Source organism: Falco peregrinus, chromosome 5 (genome assembly GCF_023634155.1).
Source record: "Falco peregrinus isolate bFalPer1 chromosome 5, bFalPer1.pri, whole genome shotgun sequence".
NCBI lineage: Eukaryota > Metazoa > Chordata > Aves > Falconiformes > Falconidae > Falco > Falco peregrinus.
In genome coordinates, this window is record NC_073725.1 from 71,948,397 (window position 1) to 71,970,714 (window position 22,318).

The 22,318-nt window shown below is 39.1% G+C and overlaps 1 protein-coding gene across 2 annotated transcripts in view; it reads left to right on the forward strand.

Moving 5' to 3' along the window:
• The window catches only part of LOC106112882 (uncharacterized), a 106,453-nt gene that overhangs the window by 66,113 nt on the left and 18,022 nt on the right, over positions 1-22,318 (forward strand). For both annotated transcript variants that reach the window (XM_055805921.1, XM_027796432.2), the window contains 19 exons: positions 89-250; positions 1,030-1,107; positions 2,423-2,779; positions 3,350-3,706; positions 4,773-5,123; positions 6,947-7,078; positions 8,006-8,155; positions 8,637-8,753; positions 10,295-10,468; positions 11,166-11,373; positions 12,575-12,741; positions 14,182-14,294; positions 15,363-15,444; positions 16,044-16,181; positions 16,920-17,082; positions 18,826-18,947; positions 20,096-20,236; positions 21,177-21,290; positions 21,688-21,816. In XM_055805921.1, coding sequence (XP_055661896.1) covers positions 89-250; positions 1,030-1,107; positions 2,423-2,779; positions 3,350-3,706; positions 4,773-5,123; positions 6,947-7,078; positions 8,006-8,155; positions 8,637-8,753; positions 10,295-10,468; positions 11,166-11,373; positions 12,575-12,741; positions 14,182-14,294; positions 15,363-15,444; positions 16,044-16,181; positions 16,920-17,082; positions 18,826-18,947; positions 20,096-20,236; positions 21,177-21,290; positions 21,688-21,816 — 3,255 coding nt within the window. The remainder of the gene's footprint in view (positions 1-88; positions 251-1,029; positions 1,108-2,422; positions 2,780-3,349; positions 3,707-4,772; positions 5,124-6,946; positions 7,079-8,005; positions 8,156-8,636; positions 8,754-10,294; positions 10,469-11,165; positions 11,374-12,574; positions 12,742-14,181; positions 14,295-15,362; positions 15,445-16,043; positions 16,182-16,919; positions 17,083-18,825; positions 18,948-20,095; positions 20,237-21,176; positions 21,291-21,687; positions 21,817-22,318) is intronic.

A 22,318-nucleotide genomic window follows, 5' to 3' on the forward strand; every position in this document is an offset into this window, starting at 1 on the left:
TAAGCATGGTGAAACGGACTCTGCCTTTGCCATTTGTTGCTGCGATGTTGTTTGTTTCTTTCCATTATTTGGTTTCTTTTGTGCATAGAGTTTCACCAAAAAGATTGCTGCTGGGATAACAACCACAGTGGAGATGGAACAACTCAAAATTCAAATAGAGAAGAAAACCTCTGGCAGTGCTACGGAGATTTCTCTTTCACTTCACCATGATATGGAAGGACTGATTGACATTGTTCCATGTGTACTAGAGGTTAGCAGGAATCCTGCTATATGGTGTATTTGGTGTAGCTTTCTGCTGTTCATCCTCAGCTGTTCAGGTTTACCACTTGAGAGCAAGCTAGCAGGTCAGAAGGGAGAGAGCTTTTTTTTGTCAAACAGGGCCAGTACAGAAAGCCTGAAAATTATTTGCTTAGCAATAAAGAGCAGGTTTTCAAGATGCGGTGGGTAACAAAATATTTATGTCATGAAACTGGAGTGGGTGCTTGCCTAGGCACAATTACATGCAGTCCCAGTTTTTCCATCTTGCTAAAGCAGGCTTTGCAGGTGGATCACATGGCTGTGGGTGCAGTGGTATTGATAGCAGAGTGAATAATAATGGCAGTAGATGTTGTATGGCCAACCGCAGTCCCCAAGGACCTAACTTTCTGCAACAGGGGACACAGCTGACTGCATTTGAAACACTGCATGTCTACTTATGACAGTGGTATTTGCTATGCCAGGTGTAAGAAATACCATTATTTCCTGTCAAAATTACAAGCCAGAGCATCAGAAATAGTTTTGTCTAGCCAGTAACGGTTTTCTACTGTTCGAAGATATTTTTCTGTCTTTATCTATGCTGATTAGAGCATGATTTAGCCTCAGATCCACTAAACTGTTTATCCTTTTGAAACTGATATCTAATGTTAAAGCTATTTTTTATTATCTTCATGCTTTTTATCCTGAAAGCAGCCTTTTAGCCCGCCTCTTTGTATTTTAGTCCTCTCTGCTTTTCTACATGGTCTGAATGTGCTTTGTTGATAATGCCAACAGGTTGCTTGCAGTGGAGAATCGGCTAACAAACAACTTTCTGGCCTTTGCAATGGAGCAATTACATTTCATCATTTTGAGGTACTGGCTTCATTTATAACTGGCTTCAACAACATAACTGTTTTAACTACCACTAAGGGAATCTGAAGTACTGAAAGGTGTCAGAGATGTAGAAATGGATTTGAGTTAGCTGGAAGTTTTGCACATACTTTCAGATATTTTCACTCACTTAATATTCACAGATTCAAACAGATCAGACTACTTTTCCATCAAAGACTGTAGAAGTCCATGAGGAAGGTTGTACTCACTTTCACTATCATGCAATGGATTGTTTAGTCTGAATCAGAATTGTGAACAAACTTGTATTCAAATGATACAGATTTGCATCTTCAGTGCACAGCTGTGCACCAAGTGCAGAATACAAAGTAGAGGTAAAGGATGGTAGAATACAAAGTAGGGCTAAGGCCCAAGAGGTGCGACTTTGAAGGTGATACTCCTGTGTCCTACAGCAAACGATCAATTTGTGCTGCTTCAGAGCTCAGTGCAAGAGCTTGCACCTTGCAGAAGACTAATACCAGAAGGTAAGAGGTGTGCACCAGGCAAAAGGCAAGAGTCACATTCATGTTTCTGGCTGAAGTCTCCAAACTGCATCTTCTGCCAGTTAGAACTGAACTTGGTACAAATGATCCTGTTCTGCTGTTGAGCAGCCAACTGCATATGAATGGGGTAAGGGAGTACAGGAGGCGCAAGCTGAGAATTTCATGGTTTACTACTACTTTATTTTCTGCTCTTTCTAGCTAACCATTTGTTTGTGAAAGTCCCTGTGGCTCTTGAACTGTGTGAGGAAAGATTCACCTTATAATCTGATGTATTCTTAAGAATGTGTTAGAAACGTCTCCTATGAGTGACATTACAGAAGTTCATGTTTGTCTCTGGAAAGACGATAGGGATGGATTCCTATGGATGTGCTAGCGACAAAGATGACAAATACATTTCAGTTCTTTCCTCATGTAACATGGATACAATGTGCATAACACTTGTCACTCCTGCTGAGGTCTGGGGGGAATTGGAACACATTCTCACAGTGCTAGGACTCAATTTACTTAAACCAAATCCAGAAGTGATGATAGTAAAAGCAGTAGCAGTTGATTTTTCTGATATTAGTAACTGTTCTAACCGAGTTGTGGAGTTCAGTTTTTTTCCGGTTATTTTTATTATGCAACTCTAAAAGAAAGATTTTAGACCATCTTTCCTTTTGTTTCGGCATTTATAAATATGTAGGATGAATACAAAATGATGTCAGGGTAGTTCTGTTTTAGTAACATGAGCATTTAAAACCAGTATATGGCCTGACAGGAAAACAAACTTGACAACACTATTTCCTGTAATTTTTCAGGCTCCAGCAAGAGTGTCACTGAATGGGTCAGTGTTTATCAGCAACTTTACCGTCATCTTCTTTGGCCATGTTTCTTTTCATGACATGTTTGCCTGCCTGCAACTCCATTTCACCACTAGCATTCAGCCTCATTTAGAAATTGACTTCCAGCATTCTTTGCCTTTACTTCAGTCTCTGGGAATTGCCAGAGAGAACCAAGTGAAGGTATCAGCCAAGAGAAGTGACAAGTATAAGGGCGTGCTTGATATTGTCCTTGGGCCTTGCAGTTTAAAAGCTGATGGAGAAGTGAGCCTGGCAAGCAGTGAAACAGATGTGGAATGGGTACTTACTTTTAGAAACAAGTGCATCAGTCTAGAGGTAAGTCTAGATTGTTTTCTGTATGGCATGATAGTCTGTGTATTTCAGATCTTTATGAGTCTATTGACAGAACTATTTGCTGACACAGTTATTTATAGAAAGGACAATTTTGGTCATTAAAGTTGTTCTGGCAGAAAAATACTCAGAGCATTTGCAGAGGGAGTGTATTTGAAGATGAGAATTTGGAGTAATGCAATAGTAGATGTTACTGCTGTTACCATAAAGTAGTTGCTTAATAATAGCTTTTTAATTAAAATAAATTTTTGTCCTAGAATCTAATGAAAAGCATATCCTTTCTATTTGAAATTTTGGAGGTTTTCTTTGAGGTTCTGAACTTTTTCTTCTACAGTACTTACAAAAATGTTGGGTTTGTTTGTTTTTTTCTTTGTTTCTTTTTCTCATTTCACAGATAAATTTCTGATTTCTCTGTGAAAAAGCTGTTTCGTATGGTCCTTTCCAAAAGCATATTGGTTCAGAAAGAAGAAATGCTTTCTCATGAATTAGAAACAAATTAGGAAGACAGTTGCTTTACCTTGTGTGCTTTACACAGTATAATCTTCTCTGTTGCAGAGGATGGGATTGCCTCATGCTGCAGCCTTTGGGGGCTCATTTCAACAGAACATCTGCAATGTTGGCTTGTTAATGAACCTCCAGTGTGATGGCAGAACAGTTGCTGTGCAGATAGACACTTCCTGCGAACACACTTATACATTCCAAGGGACCCTCAGGCATTCAGTTCCCTGGCTGAGTCAGCTTGGGCTGCCTTTTCAAAACTCTGTCCTGTTATCTGCGGCCACAGACTCCACCACAGAGGGCATTTTGTTGCTGCAGGCTGGCAAATGCAAACTTAAGGCTAGAGGAGATCTCTATATTCAGAATAAAACCAAATGGACACTGGAAACAGAAACAGAATGTCAGCTTCTGCAGGTAGCTCTTGGAGGCTTTTAAAGAGAGATTTGGGATCAAATCCAGGCCATATAGGGTTTTAGCTAAAATAACAATGTTTGGGTGTTGGAAAACCACTCTAAAGACACACCTGTCTAACAGCACTAGGCAAAGAAAGTGTCAAGTGTATCTTGTTCATAGGTGTTCTCTGTAGACTGAGATTAGTTCAGTCTTTGCTGCTGGTTGCCTTTGCAGACCAAGACTGCCCTCTGAGGCTGAAGAGTAGTTTTAGTTTGAACTATTTGTCAGAAAATATATCCTCTGCCTGTCTTTTTTATCAAAGCAAAAGTTGTGAAATTTCCTTGTTTTTTCCACCTGGCCTCACTGACTGCATTAGAAAGAGTGAGACCTGTGAATTTGGGGGTTATTTCTGGATATTCGTAGGCATTTATGGTTTACTTTTAACTCCTCAGTTCTAACTTCTTCAACTACGAAGTAGCAATATAAAACCAAAAATGACAGGAAAATGTGTGTCACCCATAACAAAGAGGGAATAAAAACCACTTAAAATGTTAAGAATAGTAGAATTTTCAGTGTTTTTACAAATAATTTGAAAGAATGAGAGGAAATGTTTAATTTGGGATGTTGCACAAGACAAGCTTGAAGTTTAGTATTACAAAACCCAACCCTTGTAACACCAGATGCAAGAATATGTGTTAGGCCTGTTGTTTTTTGTAGAGTTTGAAACTTGTTTGAAAATTGAGATTGGTCTGGTCTGAGTGAAGCAGAGGATGTTCAATAAAATTTGCCACTGAAGAAATAGGTGGTTTGTATTTTTGTAAATGTAAATTTCCATATGGATACAGAAGTTGTAAAATCTGCAGGGCAGTCCTAGAATCTTCCCTCAGACCTTATTCAGGCAAAATTGCCACCTTACTGTTGGGAGGGAGAAAATGGCAGTGCAGAGATTTCAGGGTTCGTCTCTGATATTGTAACAAAATTTCCTTTCTTTTATGCTAAAGGGAGAATAAAAAAGCCTCAATACTGACTTGTCTTAAAGTGTATGCATAATCTTAAGAACTTTTTTTTTTTTTTTGACTCTTGATAGGATCTCAGTATTCCAGTTCAGTCACGGCTCACAGGATCTATTCAGAAAGACAAGTGCCAAACAGAACTTCTCTGTGTCCTTGAAACAGAAGGCAAGACTGCCCGTTTTGAAGTGAAAGCAGAGTGCAAACCAAAGATTACGCTGGAAATTCAATTCAAGCATGACCTGCCTCAGTTGAAGATAATCCCAAGGGAAAATAAGCTGTCCATCACTACACAGAAACAGTTAAAATATCATACTGGAATAGGAATGAAATTGGGTGATTGTGAGATACAAATGAATGGGGACTTCGATCCTGAAAAGAAGCTTCAGTGGAAAATACTTATAGAAAACAAATGCCAAACATTTCAGGTATTGGAAGGATTGTTGGTTTTTTTTTTGCTTTACTCTTGAATTTATACATCTAAACCAGGATCTTTGCACCTACTAAAGTCAAAAGAAAATAGTCTAATGATTTCAGTGGTAGCAGAGAAACAAGAAAAACAATCTTTTCTTTTAATGTGACATCTTACTTTTGGAGCCAGTCATTCACTCTGTTTTTGTGTAGTATAAGCCATATTTCTTTGATTCAGTACCTACAGTTAATGGACTTGTTTGTACTAGCTCTGATGTATTTTTTTAAAAGCACGGTTGAGAAATCTGTAGGTTTTTAATCTTCAGAAATAAGGAGTATTCAAAGTTGTCTTTTGCTTTATCAGCTATTACAGTTTCTCAGCAGTTTGACAACCAAACTCTGAAATAGTTTAAAAATATATACAGTAACTAGGTAATCTTCAGTTCAGAAAATTTTCACTCAGCTTTACAGAAAATTGAAATTGCTAACACAGTGATCCATAATGTATGAAGACCATTGCAAAGAAAGCCCAAAGTGAAAAAGCCAGCACTAAACAGCAGTATCATTTCCTGTAAGACCTCAGTTGAGAAATATTTTGGGGAATTTAGTTGACAAACAAACAGGGACGTTTTTAACAGACTGGTTTGGACTGCCCTGGTGAGCTATTTCTTTGTGGTAATTCTTGCAAATGCTGGCTGTATAATTGTCTCTTTCGTTAATGAGATTGAACTTCTGGTGGGAGCCTCACCATAGACCCTGTGTCTGAACAGCTACTAGTAGGGTAAGAAAAAAGTAGTTTCTTTGTTGAAAAGGTATAGACAGTAGAAAAAAGCAATGAAAAACTGGAGCTCTGTGGAAGGAGATCACTCCATATCACATGAATGTACCGTCATTTGCAGTACAGTCTCGTTTCTATACAAAGCAAAAGCAGTTAGATGTCCTGCAGTCCCTGTCTCGGAAGGAGGGAACTGTTGTTGCCTGGGAGGAGCTGGGGAGCAAGGTGGCTTTCAGAGCTTCCCAAATACAGGCAGGCAGTGTGCCATGGCCTCTCTCAGCTAGCTAGCATGGCACATTGAGCTCCTTTTCCCTTTTGTTGGAGGAGTGAAAAATAGCACTTTTCCCCTCAGTTTTTGCCCAGTGGTTTGTTTTCCCAGGCCAGACTGTTGTATGTAGGGGGAGGGGGAGAAATTCTGCAGCAGGATTTCCTGAAGCAGCAGTTCTAAATTTAGCTGGATTGCACACTGGCTTTTTCTTACTGAAAACTTGTATTGCTATTGGAAATTCTGATATCGCAGTGTGTGGCCTGTCACAGATCCCACCAGTCAGTGCTATATAGGCAGGAAGGGAAAGGACAGGAGAAGCGTATGGAAAGTTTGAGAGACATGTTACCACAGAACAATCTGTGGTTTCAATATGCAAGTCAGGGTAAATCTGAATATACAAAACGAGATTTACCTGCCCTCTTCCAAAATAAACCTGTGTATACTGTCTGGTTTCACTGGATGCTTTGGGGCACTGGAACAATGCCAAGCATAGAAAATTAATTGGCTTTTCACTTGGGCAGGAAGAGCTGCCATGTTGTCTTGTGTTCTATTTTGGCTCACTTATCAAAAATGTGTCAGACATTCAAACTAAAAAAGACAAAATTCATAAAATGTGATAAAAAGCTGTCAAGACTTGTGAAACATTCTCAAAAATGGATATGCTGCCTGATATACTAGATTTACAGCTAAGTGCTATTAGAGCTACTTACTAGGAATAAAAAGTTTCAAGTGTATAGTGTATTTGTGGGTAAGTGGAAAAGAGGAGAATTTTTAGTTTAGTTTTTTTTCTTGTACAGAATCTTGGAGCGCCAGTAAAAATTGATGGCTCAGGCTATGTTTTGATGGATAAAATGAACCTAGATTTGCAGACGTTGATCACTGTCGATGAAAGTAAATTACAAGGACTCCTTATACTAAAAGTCACTGATGTAAGTATCCTGCAGACTGTTAGGCTGCATGTACAAAATACTAAGTGATATACTCCAAACTATTTTATTGGGAGGAAATATTCAAACTTTAATAATAAATGCCAGAATAAAAATAAAATCTTTGAAAATCTGGCACCTGTAATGTGCAGTAAAACAGATGCATAGGATAATAGGATACAGGCTGTGGCAATTCCTGAATCATTGCCTTGTTATGGTCTTCTATGTATATATTTATTTTCTTCTGTATTGTACTATTTGATATTCCATATATTATGTGGCAAATACAAGAAATTCAAACCCACAAATGCTGTTATCACTCCAGATACGCAATTGGCATTCCAATGTAATGCTCTTAATTCATCATTAAAGTATATAACAATGCACAAGAAGAAAGACGACTGTGATTTTTAGAGTGATCACTGTGATTTACATTGCAAAATAATAGGCAGAGATTAGCTGAGGCGCTGCTGATTGTTTCTTCAGTAAGACAATAGCACAAGAAAGGCTGTGGATCTCTTGCTTTTCTGTTGACAATTACAAGTTTGGCTTCTCTTGTCATCAGTGCAGGAGAGTAGAGTACACACAGAGAGAAGCACATTCCTCCTTGTCATCATTCACTTTCTTGCCATAACTGGTAATGTCTGCGTAGTTCTGTGCTGTAGAGAAACACAAAGCTACTGGGAGTTCTTTGCCACCAGAGAGAAACTTTACATCTTTTGCCCTCTTAGCTGAAATATATATATATTTATACTACCTGTTAAGCTTGACTTTATTGTCTCTTTCCCAGTGTAACTTCCCTGAGCTCAATGAAATTGGTTTTAATTAGTATTAAATATAGGACAGGCAGATTTTTGGTTTGAGCTGAGTATTGCAGCAAGCTTTGGGTTCTACACATGCTTTGCTATATATGCTATGAAATATTAACAGGAAAGACAAGAGTTGGATGTGGTGCTAGCCCATAACATTCAAGGAGCTGCTGACATTGGCATTCCTATGAAGATATTAGTTGATGTGATACTAGAAAAAAACAGCGACTTCTACAAAAGGCTTATTCACTTCTGTGTGAACAGCAAGCAAGTAAGTGTCTCCTCCATATTAGTAAGATGTGAAATAGAGGTTAAAGTGAGACAAATGGTTTGGTAAATATTGTTTCAACATTTGAAATAGCTGTGCATGAGGCCCTTATAAGAATACTTTGCAGGGGCTGGTTTGGTTTTAAAGGCCTTAATTAAATGAAGGCAGTATCTTTCAGTCAATTCTTCTGTGCAGTCACTTCTGGCAACAAATTTAACACCAGTAATGATCCATGACTCCCATTTGCAAACTATCAAACCTTTCTTATCAAGTGTCTTCACTTGGTGCAGTATAGTCCCTATTACAGTACAAAATGGTGACTTATAAAAAAATTAGACATTTCTTCACCGTAAAGTTTTCATAGTTTTCATAATTTTACTCTTAATGTGTAATTAGTACAATACTTACAATTAATATCACAGCAGTCTCAGTATCAGAGATGTGCCACAGTTAACTTCTGTCGTACTTTATTTGGACCAAACAGATCACAGAAGAGCTAAGCTTTGTCCAGAAGCTGGATGTTGTGTCTCTTAACTACAACCTTACTCATAACATAGAGGCACTGGAGACTTTGCAAATAAAAGACAGGATTGAGTTGCAGGTAAGTTGTCAGACAATGACAAAGGGTATGTAAATCCAGCCTGGAATCATGTTGTGAAGAAGCAGTAGCTGTAGAAGTCAGATGGTAAAGATCAAAGGGTGCAACACTGCTTCACTTAGAAGTCAAGACTTACACAGGAGACAAAGCTTATTGCTACAAAATATAGCCCAAGCGGAGCAAACATAAACGAAAAGCCATAAATAAGCTACCTAATGTAGCAGGTACAAGTGGGAAAGATTGTTCTCAACATTTTAAAATACAATGTAACCTTCAATAGGGTATCCTGAATTAAGGTGTCTGTGTTGTCACACCACCTCAGTTTTTGTTCTCATTTATACTTATTTCTAGATGCAGTGCTCTTTGCCTGTACTGTACTTGTTGGGCCTTCCTTACCTTTAATTCAGTTGCCAGAGAGACCAGCAGTGTCTTCTGTCCTTCAACATGAAGTACAGTGGAGAATTCATTGTGAAAGTGCATTGCGAGGTGTGCGAACTGTAATTCTGTGTGCAAAATGAATGGTCTGAGACATTTGAAGTCTGTACCTGTGTGTGCGAGGACTATCTTGGAAGGAGCTGGGGTAAGATGAGGCAGAGGAAGCGTGGTGGTGATAAAATGAATGATCACTCTGTAATGGACAGGTAACATCAGTCGCTTTCTTGGCATGCTGATTGTACTGCTGAGTTCTGTAACCCATCATCAGTGAAAGGACGTTGGGGAAGGTACTGTTTAAGTGGGGTGTAGAGATGGAAAAGCACATTGCTGCCTATGTTCCTGATGGAATAAGATTTTCTGGAATTTGGGTGTTGTCCCAATACACATGAGTCATACTGCCTGCATCTGTTTTAAAAACATTTATATTTTCTTTTCTCCCTTCTGCCTCTCCTTCCTGCTTGCTCTCTCTCTCTGTTTTCCCCCCCAAGTTTAGAGTGGAGGGCAGTCCAGATGCTCACTTTGTTCTTGAGGGGAGTCCAGAAGCTCAGCTTGCACTTGAGGGGTTGGGAGAATAGCTTGCTGGACCAGAACTTTTCATAGGAATAAGAGGCTGGAGGTTGGCTTCCAGTGTACGAACAGCCCAAGCCACAGCTGAGCTTGCAGCTTGCACTGCACGAGGAACGTAGTGTGTTTTAGCTCATATGCTTATTCTGATAGATCTGCAGTGTACCTTGTATAGACTAGACAGAGGTGAGTACTGATACGATTTCGAAGTTTACATTCCAAATGGTATTTTCCTCCCAGGCTCTGTTTATCTGGCATTGCTTTTTATCTGAGATACACAAGCCTACAGCCACCTCCTTGTTATTAATAATGTAACTGCTTCAGTATGGCTAAGGCATGGCCATACTGGAGAATACGTGTTAAAATGTTGAATTTAGAAATAAAAGGGATGTCTGTAACTCTGTTGTGTTATAAAATTATATGAGAATAATTTTTTTGACACATCTTTATGATGCTACTGCCTGAACCAAAGGAAGAACACTGACTGACAGAAGCTTTACCTTCTACAAAGCCACCTTCTCACAGTTTATCTTTGTTGCACACAGGCTGTCTTGAACCTGAAAGTGATCAATAGCTGTAGTATGAAAGTGCATTATGGTGCTCACCTAACAGTTCTCGAAGGGCAAATCCAAGAGTTTGAAACAAGTACCAACATAACTGGGAATTTCCATCATAATTGGCCGTGGCTGCTACAAGCCAGAGTCCCGTCGTCTTTACAGGTAAGTTGTTTTTGTTCCCCCCATTAAAATTATTGTCCTCTATTATAATATAATAGCCCATCACTAGAATGAAAACTGGTGTTTTGTAGGGTATAGGATGGAAGCTGAAATTTTCTGATACTTAAAAATTATGGATGGCTAAAACCTGAACTACTGAAATAGATTTCTTTTTGACTTCTTTCTGAATCAGGTTATTCCATTCTGATCAGTGTTAGTACAGTGTGTATTGTTGCTACTGTAACTCTGCAGAATAGTTTCAGCACATTGCATCAGGAATTGGACTGTTACTCCTATGTTATTTAATGGGAATTTTATACTTAGACAGGTATTTCTTGAAGTGCTGTTTTCAGGGAAGTATTGGAGTACCTACTATCTGGTAAATATCAGCAGTACACATGGATCAAGGATTCTTTATACAAAGGGAGTCATGCTTTTGTGGGATAAAAGAGAACCTAATGAGAATATGACATAAATCAGTGAGGCTGGCATGGTTTGAAATTCATTCTACTGAATGGACTTCCTACTAGAAAGTCATAGATGATTAATGAAAGGCTAAGATTTTTTTGTTAATGGATAGATTTTTGACATAAGTATAGACAAGAGAGGATTTTCTTTCACTTCCATTTGTCGTCTGTTTCAAAATGAAATAGTATTTCAATGTTGTTTCAAAAACTCATATTTACATGTCATTTTTTAGATAGATGTGTTTTTTCAAGGGAGAAACACTACTCAAGAAAGATACGTGCACATTGCAGCTGGAGAAACATCAATCACATACATAATAAACTCCTATTATGTTGGTCACCAAGTGGATATCTTCTGCCAAAGTGTACATAGTAGCGAGACACTACAGGCATCTGGTTACCCTAAGGCAATCAACTTGATTCTCAGTTTACAGAAATCAGGTAGGTACCTGCCATTCCTTGCAGGTTTCTTGTTGTATACTAGCTCTTTGAGGATGTTTCAACTATTCCTTCAACAGCTACAAACTGACTGAGAATTGCTGGTAGTACCTAAAAAGGGGCTTTTTCTTGTATGTAAGTAAAATTGTTGTACTTAAACTGCATCTGTTATTAGTTGCATTACGTCTGTGTTTTTAATTCCAGGAAGGATCTCATGTGGTACAATACCTGGTAAAACAGGTGATCCCCAAAATACTTAGCTGCGTAAAATAAAATTCCAATATCATGCGAAAAACCTTGTTACAGAGCACAAAAAATGTGAATTCCAGTGTAGTTTAAAGTGGGCTTTGAAAATAATTCTAAATAGTTTTTGTTGTTTGAACAGTGGAGGGGAGACAGACCCATCTTGGAATAAGCCAGGCTAGCAACAAAACTTGCCCAGACATAAATCCTGTCTGCATAGCCCTCAATTGCTGATTTACATTGTGGTCAAGTACCTTCAGTGCCCACGTGGGAGTGTATTTGTGTTGAAAAAAACACCCTAACAACTGTGAGAACACCAAAGAGTAGGAATTACTGAGGTTAGCAGGTGACAGGGCAACAGGTGGCTTTCAGGACAGCTGCTGGAGTGGCCACTGTATGATTGCATGCGTGTCTGTGATTTTGTCTTTGTAAAAAGTTCTGGGGTTTCACACCTCTCATCTCATTTTTCTCTCTTAGCAGTCTGTATTTTCTTTTTCAAATAAGAAAGTTGGTAGGAAAGCAGGGGAAAGGTCCTCAAATTGTGCTGTTGGAGGTTGGAGCCATGTTGTCTGCTGTAGCTGGAACTGAAAGAGTCACTACAGGTCAAATCAGCTCAGAGCTCTTCTCTAGAGGTGTCTAATACCTGCCAAGGGCTACGGCTGGCTGGATCAGCTAGTCAGCTCTAGCTGCAAAAACACATTACCATTGGGAACTGACTTGTCACTTTAATGCTTGTACATGGGTGCACAAGCTCTGTTAACTCAAGACTTTGTCTGCTCAAGGACATCCAAGAAACTCTGCACTCCAACCACAGGCCGAAGCTCTTGTCATCCTGAATGGATGACTTTGTCATGACGAATGTCTTAACCCAGTAGCTGGCTGGATTGATTTTATGCAGGCAGTACTGAAATTCCTTGAAAACGAGTCCCTGAAAATGGCACTGTTTGTCCTTGCTATTTAGGAAACAAAGCCAAAACTATCTGTGAAATCCAGTATGATGGCAAAGATGCAACTGTAACTATAGATGTTGACACAGACTTTCAACTCAATGGTATATTTGAATTCGTGGCAGAGGTGAAGCATTCAATATCATTTCTCCATCGTCTGGGATTTCCCTTCTTTCTAAAGGTAATAAACCATAGATCTTTTGTTGTGCTTTGCTTAGAGCTGTCATCTGAGTTACACTAACATGAATCCAGAGCATTTCCAGTGGCCTGAGTGACATTACTCCAGGTTTATACCAGTGCAGGTGAGAGGTGACTTGGCCCAGTTTATCTGAATCCCTGTTTAACTTCAGTACATAGCTAACGGCCTGTTTCCAAGGAAACTCAGCAGGTACCTGAAATCCCAGATTTCAGGATTAATTATTTCAAGACGGCACTCATTAACTGTCGCTTCCTAAGCTGATATGGCTTACTGAAGTGGAAAGGACTTCTGGTATAAAACAGCTGTCCTTCATACCCAGAGAATTCTTTGGCTTCGTTAAACCATTTCTAGCATAGATACCTGTAATGTTTCAGAGTTGAATAAACAGAAACAGATTTGTATTCCAAACTACTTGACAGCAACACGAAGGCTGTTCATCCCAGGAGAAAGAAATATTAAGTGAAATGTCTTCTTCCATTTTGGAGGGAAGTATATGGAACACCGTATCATCTGTCACTTTTTCTTCAAATAAGAGGGTATGTAGCTAGGATACAAGATTAAAGGTAGACTTCTCTGAAAAGAAACACTGTATCAATATTAAACCTGCATATTAAGTGTCAGTGTTTCAAGGGAATATTTTATGCCAACGTTTTATTAAAAGGTATTAGATAGATCCTCTGCTTCTTCCCTCTTATTATTTAGTGAAATGTCTTTTATCCTCTAAATGTTTGAGTGAAAAAATGAAAACCAGAGATGGTAATTCTTTATTCATGTATGAGCTATGAGTGTCATCATATGACTTCAGAAATTATCATTCCCACAGACTTTGGCAAACACAAATATGTGTTGATCTTTAAGTGTGGGAGATGGTGCTGATCTTCCCCAGAGGGATTCTTTAGCTGTTTCAGGATAAAGCTGTAGACAAGCTAGCAGCTGTGGGAGGAAGAAAATACCCTAGAGTAAAAGATCTGTAGAGCTCCATCTGTTTCATAAATAAAAAAAAAAAAAAAAAAAAAGGAAAGGCAGTTTCTTTACAGTATATGAAAAAGAAGAGTGGGGGAGACATAAACAAGAGCCAGTGGCTCTAGACTTAAACCAGATAAGGGTACATTGAAAGTAAGACTAATACTTGTCAATAATGCAAATGAATAGCTATGGAAACATATTCACAGAAAAAAAGGAAAACATCTCTTGATGCGTTTGGTTTAGGTCTAGAAAGCCTGTCTGGAAGATAAACTTTGATCAAGGTAACAGTTTTCAGTCATTCAAGACTTAAAATGTCAAGTCAAGACTTAAAAAAGTTTTTAGTCAGTCAAGACGTTAAAAGAACCCTTAATGTCTTGACTGACACAGTGCTCAGTTTAGGTGAAGTGCTGGGTAGAAGCTATGGCATGTGATTTGCTTATTTTTTCCCCCTCACAGATGACAATTCAAGAAGTCCTGACTGAAAATAAAATTGAAGGAGCTCTGAGGCTGACCTGTGAACAAAACACAAACTTCTCCATTACCATCAGAAGGAAGAAAGACCAGCAAGGGTAAATTTTGAGCAGTGTAAGAATGTCATTAGGCCACTGTGATTCCATGGAAAAAAAGCCATTGTTTGAGCCACCCAGGCGCTGGTGGAATGTAACAAATCTGTGATAAAGTGAAGTCACACCAAATAGTCTGTATACCTGAAGAAGTTTATGGAGGGCTGCAGAGAGATTCCCCACCTCACAGCCTGGGCCATGCTTGTCTTTCTGCCTGCCTCCACAGCACTGAAGCAGCAGACAGTGAAATAGTGCAGAAAATTCTAGGTCTGAGCCAGACAAGTACTTAAAAATACAGCTTAACTTGACCTAACTGTTTAAATCGTATTAAATTGTTTTGGCACAGTTGAACCTTGCGAAATTACAGTTTCACTCAGTTTTCTAAGCTGGTATTGGTGTGGCTGTATCTGCTGTGCTAATTTTCTCTATTTTTGTCTGGCTTCTAAAAATTTTCAAAGTTCTTTAAAAAAATGAAGAATGAATAGAATAATTCTTTACTTCAAAAGTGTCTGATAATCAGTGCCTAAACAGAAATATTTGGTATAGCATATAAACAAAACTGTAGGCTTTTGAGGGTGTTTACAAGGTGTAATATTTTTGCCTTGGGGTATATCAGAGATTTCTTAATTTCTAGCAAAAGACCTTTACACTGAAAAGCCTTGTAAGTTCTGTTAAACTCTCTAATCATGGTGAATTCTAAGTCTGGAAACCACGACAGCACTTGCAAAGTCAGATTCCAAAATACCTATCTGATTTTTTAAATGCTAATGCATTTACTATGGCTAGTAAATTGCTAGCTAAAGTAATTTCTGATCCAGCGGGCTAAATTCTGTCCCTGGGGTTAGTACACAGATTTTTCACCAAGGTCAGAGATAGCGCCACTCTTTGGTTTCCTTTACCTTTGTATGATTGCATCAAAAAATGTCAGTGGGTTAAGCATTCAGTGGAAGGTACTGCGATTTGTAACTACAAAGCTGTTGGCAGACTCGAAGATCACTCAGATGAGCTTGTGCTGTCAGCAAGAGTGGACTTTGTGAAATACTGTTGAACAAAAAGTACATTTCTTCTCTTTAGTGAAGACTTGACTATAAAAGCACTCCAGACTCATCCCTTCTTTCTACAGTACTTCCCCAGTGCAGCAGAACTGTCTTCTAAGGTAACTATCTGCAAGTTATCAGTCACATACATCACTACAAATTAGACTTGTCTAATATTTTAGGAGTCAAGCTGTGTTATTTCTAGTACTAGTATCTCTGACCTTGTTCTTGTTGTTGTTGAGGATGTTCGTGTTTTCAAAGATGCTAACAATCTCTAACAAAACCTACCAGAGAGCATTCATTCCATTTGACTCTGCTTCCATCTATCTGCATTTGTTATGACTTGTGGTAGACTGCCCTCGGGAACTGTTTTGGTTCTTCTGGTTACTAAGAAAAAGAGACTGGGCAGAAAGCAGTTCTGGTTATTGGCTCTTAGCAGTGCAGAAATACACAACAGCAGGATAAGAAAGGAAGATGAATGGGGTTAATTTTCAGTCAAATGCAGCAGTCACTCCTGCTCACATAAAAAGTAATTCATTATGCATGTTAGGCAGTTTATGCTATTTTGTAGCTGTGCCTTCTCCAACGTGAACATACAGAAAAAACAGATCTCTCTTAGGTCCTGAGGACCATAATGTAACATACTGTGCAAAGAATGCCAGTGCAATATTTATTTTCTCTTTCTCTGTTCTCTCTCTTTCAATGGGAACTTGAAAAGGTAAATTATGATATGAGTGAAGCAAAAGGCAAACTCTACCTCAGGATGGAAAAAAAGGATTTCAATGTTACAGCTAAACTAACTTTCACTGGAACCAGCTACACGAATGTCATTGAAATAACACAGACAATGTCCCAGGTTGGTATCATCAACAGACGGCAGAAGGCAAGCTGTGACTGCCCTCTTCCTAGGGTATGGCATCCAGGATGCTGGCTGCCCAACAGTGAAGGTCAAATACAGCTCCAGGGGCTGTGAGGTGGTTTGCCCTTGATTCCTCCAGCAGCATGAGCAAACGTTCAACTGTAGATTATTTGGTATGTGGTCCAATGGTAGAACTGTTGTTTGATTTTTATATTTGTTTGCTCCTATAGATGGAGCAAATATTTAGCAAATAAGAAAAATAATATATTACAAACTGACCAATTGCTAATTTTTATTATGCAGGTACCACACATTTCTTTTTCTAAATAAGGAAAAAAAGATGTCACAGACAGATATTATTGTTTGTGCTACCTGTTGGACTTACAGTGTAATAGTGGGGTTCTTGACGTTGCAAGAATCACACAGTGAGATAGAAGAGATAGAAAAGAAAAATATATGCTAAGCAAAGACTATTGTAAAGGGGATACTCAGTCATTGATGTATGTTCCATTATGTGAGAAGATGCCTTACTGTAGAAATGAAATAAAGTAGATACGAGTAGCTGCTTATGCAGAAGCAGTGGGCTTTAGGGTATCATTGTGCTAGAGCTTTTATAAACACGTTCCTAAAGCTGTATTCCACGGGACTTTACAGTATCAAAATTACACACTACACTTAAGTTCTCTGAAAAGTTAAAAACCTGGGATTTACTATTTTTCTCTCTTTTATTTTTAGTTTAAAATTCTTCCAAGGCAGCTCGTGTTCATGACGGTTTACCAAAAAGGCAACAGAACACGTATGCTGAGGCACATTGCTCTGTGGGATGGCAAGGAGATCAAGGTAACAGGCATTTACACCGGACTTTTCCCAAAGTTGCCTGGAGGTCATGATGTTCAGGGTAGGTTTCTCGAGTCTCTTGCCAGTGTTGATAGCAAACTATAAACCAAACTAAACTACGATAATCTGATTTCAAAATGCATATTCAAATGGTTTCAATCCAGGCCTTTTAAGATCTTATTTGCTTTGAAATCATTATAAGTCTGGCTGTTAGAAATGTCCACTTCAGAACGCGATTTCTGCTTTGTTATGGTTATGGAAAGTGCCGGGGAAAAGTTTGGCCAGAATGAAAAGTCATCAACAAATTAAGATTTCTATTGTTATTTTACAACAGAATTCAGAATTGTTCTGGATTAAATTAAGCATTTGGTTTTATTTTTATATTTGCTTTTGAATATTTGAAAAATACTTGAAAAGCAAAGGAAACCTAGGAACTAGTTTTGGACTAGATGGTATTTGTAAACAGAAGAGAGTTAAAAGAATTGCAGCTACTTTCATTCTAGCCAAGGCACCACATACTTAGCTGGGCGGTGGCAGGCTGGGGTTCACGTCTGCATTTGGTTTCATTCAGAGCAGATTCAAGTGAGAAATGCCAATGTTTAGGGCTCTCCCTCTCTTCTTCCTGATGGTTCTGTTTTGAATAAAACAGTTCCATAGTTCTCTGCCAGAAATGTTTCCTTTTTTCACAAACGCTAACAACTTTTGTGGGAGGGGGGGGGGGAGAATAGATGTGGTATGAGCAGTAGTATACTCTGCAGTGTAGGTTGGGGTCTTGGTTCTGTAATTTTATGACTTAAGGATCCAGTTGGAAAGTACTGGAAAGGAAACACATATATTTCCTTCCAGGAGAAGTCAGGCTGCTGAGGAGGGGCTTTATAGGATCTGTAGTCTTACTACACTGTGAGTTGTCACATGTGTCAGGTGTACACCTGGACTTGCTAACCAGAAATGGTCCCAGCTCGGCAACTGCACGTGTAGCTTGAGGAGGATATGGCCTCAAATACGCAGTAACGAGTGGTCACTTGCTGTGGAGGGGGTGCCTAAATGCAAATCTCTGGCGGCTGAGAGAAGGGTTTTCAGGTGGCCACGTCTCAGGTTTGTCCTTCAGTCACTGCACAGGAGGTAACATTTGTTGTGAATGTTGCCCAAGTATCCCTTTGATTTTGTAGAGTAAACACATTTCACTTTAAGTTTGTTTTTGTTTATTTTTAAGTTTTCTTCTTCTTTTGTACATTTTCGTCCCTCCTGGGTATAATTTTATTTTTTGTTATTTTATTGTCACCCATTTCTGAGGCTTGTTTCAGAAGCTGTAAATGCTGCTACTCTCCTGCACTGGGTGCTGTAGGGAGCACTGGTCACACTGGCCGCTACCTTGAGGTGCGGAACGGTTACGTTGGGGCTATGTTACCTGAAAAGAGAGAAAATAACTTGTTTGAGAGTTGTACGCTGTGCCTCTTACAGTGTAAGGTTATCAGTAATAAAGATTACTTTCCTGGCTGCTCTTGCTGGAAGTTGCTTTGGGTGTAGGTATCAATCTTTTGATTATTGCAGGTAATTACTGTTTTGCTGGTAACTAGAGGAATCCTGTTTTCCCTTACATCATTCGGCAGAGATGGGCACGCTGCAGTCATTGTGGCTGTTGGGCAGGTGCACGTGTGTGTATGAGCAAAGGCCTTGTCTTCCCTGGGAAACAACTGTTGCTCTTCTGCCTGTGGGAGAGTGTGTCCTGTGCCTTTTCCTTTATCAGAAAATGAACAGTCATGATTTGTGGTGTGGAAGATTTACTTGCTTTTTTCCCTTGTAGTGGAACTTTTCCATCCTCTGTCCATCCCTTTCCCATGGCATGCCAGGGTCAACTTATATGTGAAACATTCAGCACGCAGTCACCGGGATGATCTTAGTGTCATTTGGAACGAGAAGGACCAGGTACAGCAGCCCAGAGCAAACAAATTTCAGGAGAATTACAAGCATATCAAGTGGGGGTTTTCTGGGGCTGTGTTTTGTTTTGTTTTGTTTATTTGTTTGCTTAAAAAAAAAAAAAAAAAGCATTTAGCAAGCCAGGGAATTCAAGTAGGAGGCAAACTATCCTCCTTCTTGGATGTACAAAGGGCTATGACTATGAAAGATGAGCAGCAGATATTCTTGTTGGAAGCATTTTCAGGCCATGCCATTTTTTTTGTTTGCAGTAACCCAACAGCTTGCTGCATAACCAAAGGCAATGCAATGCCTGTGGTTCAAGGCCCTGGACAAAGGCCATTCCCAGCACTCTCCAAGTCTCTAGGACAGCTTTTGAGCATAGATGGAAAGAACGGCACAAATGTCATGTTTAAAGCAGCTTAGGGAGAAATGTAAAATCTAAGCCAAATGAGTAAATCTGAGCATTAGTGTGAGGTTGCAAAGAACGAAGAACCTACCAGTTGCATGGAGATATGCTGTGTTTACCCTCAGAGAAGTGTGACACACACCTGTGCTTAGCATTTTCAGCATTACTGATTTAATTGAAGCTCTTTGCATTTCATTCTTTGGTTCTCCTCTTTATTAGTGAGAATGACAACTTTGGCACAGTTTTTTATTTTCTTAAAGTAAGTCAGCATTATTTTTAAAAAATATAAATAGTAAAAAAAACCCAGAACTAGGAGAACTTTGGTTAAGTTGATTTACAAATGTGGTTAAAATGAGGTAGCTTACTGACTTGCAACTATGCTGTCTTTATATGTGTCTGAAATGCAGCACCTTGGCTGAGTATTACGTTATTTTCTGAATAAAGGAAAGATAAAAGACAATATTTAGAAGATGTTACCATACAGAAACATAAATGTGCCTCCCAAAAGAATTAGAATTTCTTTTAAAAGTGCTAAAATTCCAAAATATACTTTAGAAGTTATATAGAATGTATTTTTGTACTATTGTTTAAATTACCACAGCTATTTAAATGCCACCATGTAAATTCCCACACACACAATTAATCTGGGGAGAAGGTACAGGGAAATCTTATTTGGTGTATGTTTGAGGTCAGTATGTTGAGAGCTGTTTTATTTCACAAGTTCCTTTTACATCTTGTTGATACGGATCAGATATCAGTGTCATCTTCTCTGAAGTTTGGAAGAAACCGTACGAACTACAGAGCCAGTGTTGCCCACCCATTTAATTACACTCTGAAACAACTGGAGGTCCATTCCCTGTCAGAAAGAAGAGGCAGAAAGTACAACCAGCAGGTGAGATCATGAGAAAAGGCTGCAAAATACAAAGCTGTAATACTATATTTCATCTCAAAGCATTGCAGAACCAGGTATAGTCCGGAAAACTGTAAAGAGCACCAAGTGCTGTTCTCTCCTTGTGCTCAAACCACCAGCATAGTTTCCTTTGCTAAAGCGTAACTGTTGCTAGCTGACAGTATCTGTCTTGCAATTTTAGCGCTGATGCATTTTGGATGCTAAGAAGCCAGAAGCGTGCAAGAGCCAGCCTAGCAAGGAAAATGAGGCAAATTTTGTCCACGAACTAATAAACAAACTCTCTGTATATGCAATTGCAACACAAGTGTGAAAATGTGTGAAACCAGAAAGTATATGAGGGGGGGAAAAAAGAGGGAGAACTCCACAAATTGTCCTTCAAGATCAAAGACTACAGAGTATTTTCTGTCTGAAAATGTACTGCATGGCAAGGACACTCTGGTGGCTGAGGCTGAAGACCTTCTGCTCAATAATAAGCTGTGCAAACTGTGTGGTATTCCGTTTGTTCGCCTGGAGTTCTTGGTACTCATAGTGGTGCCACAGAGCGCTCTCTGGGTGTTTTCGCAAAATAGTCAATATGTCTCAAGTGTCATATTCAGAGGAATAAATTCTCTGGCAGTGTCATTGGTCCACTGGTGTCATTAATTGCTCTGCATGATAGACCCAGTGGAGATTCCAGAGAAGCTAACAGAAAGCTGTCTGCTGCCTCTGTTGTAGAAGTGCATTTTCCCCTGTATGTTAGTGTAAGGCCCTGAGCTTCCAGGCCACGTGGAGCTCAATGAAGTTCTAATTGTTCTGTCGCAGTTTTAATTGTGTGTGCTTCTTTTTTTCTCTGCTGGGTGGAGATCATTCTTCTAGATCACCCTGCAGACTCTTCTGCTCGTTCTAACCTTACTTCACTGGACAAATCCTTCTCTGGTTTCAGCTGCAGCTCACAGGGAATGGTGGGCAGCCTGCTGATATCCAACTGACCCTGGAGGATAAATCAAAGGTGAACATCACTGCCTGGGGTGGCTGTATGACACTCTCTTCAGGTCAGGTATGAGTCTTTGAGTCTAAGGAGGGATGGGTGTAGCTAGATTTCTGGTTTCAGGTCTCACAGAACCAATTTTTTCTGCACTTACCATAGGAAAAGCTTTTACTTGTAGTCAACCTTTTCAGGTCTCAGAGGAAGAAGAATAAAGCCTCTGAAGGGTTCTGTTTCATGTAGCCAGATACGTTTGCATTTGGGATGCAGCTTTCCCTCTGGACAGAATTGTCAACTCCTTAGGTTTCTTGGTAGAGACTGAAGCGGTCTTTTATGGACATAGACCATTCAGGGCTTCTCACAGGGGTGTATTTTTGCCCAGAAAGCTGACTCCTCAAGTATATATTGAACACATTGTTTAGAAAATTACTAATATGTATGTCTTAATTATTTTTTTCCCTTCTTCCAGCTTCGGAGAGTATTAAGTATGGGAAACCTGCATGCATGTGGGTCTCTAGAGCAAAGATCAGCATTGTTTAATGAATATCTAGATCTGAACTGGGATGACAAAAAATTCAAACACAATTTAACTTATGAGGTAAGAGAAGGCAGTTGTATCCATTAACCCACCATTTTAATGGAAACTGTTCTTAATAGGGATATTTAATGGAGATATTTACTTTTTGTACCTAATTTTGAGTGGATTTTCAGAAATCTACTTCTGTAGAGTACCTTCTTCTGTTAAATACCATTATTTTATTTTACCTTTTACATATTACTCTGCGTAGGAAGAAATCTAAATGTAGCATAATTAAGAAAAAACAAGTTCTTATGAACTAGAGGCCTCACTTGTGCCCTAAATATGCAATACTCTTTAATTAATTCTGTAGGATGGGGACCGGTAACTGTGCTGATAAGCCAAAACATTGTCAAGTTTGTTACTTTTTTTTTTTTTTTTTTGTCGTTGTTACATTTTAGTGGAAATGTTATGTTAAACCCCTGAAGCTACTACTATAAAAAAAAGCCAGCATGGGGACAGGATGCAGTTGAGAGCTGGGATGAGTGGGCACAGAGAAGTGTCTAAGAATCTGTTGTCATGT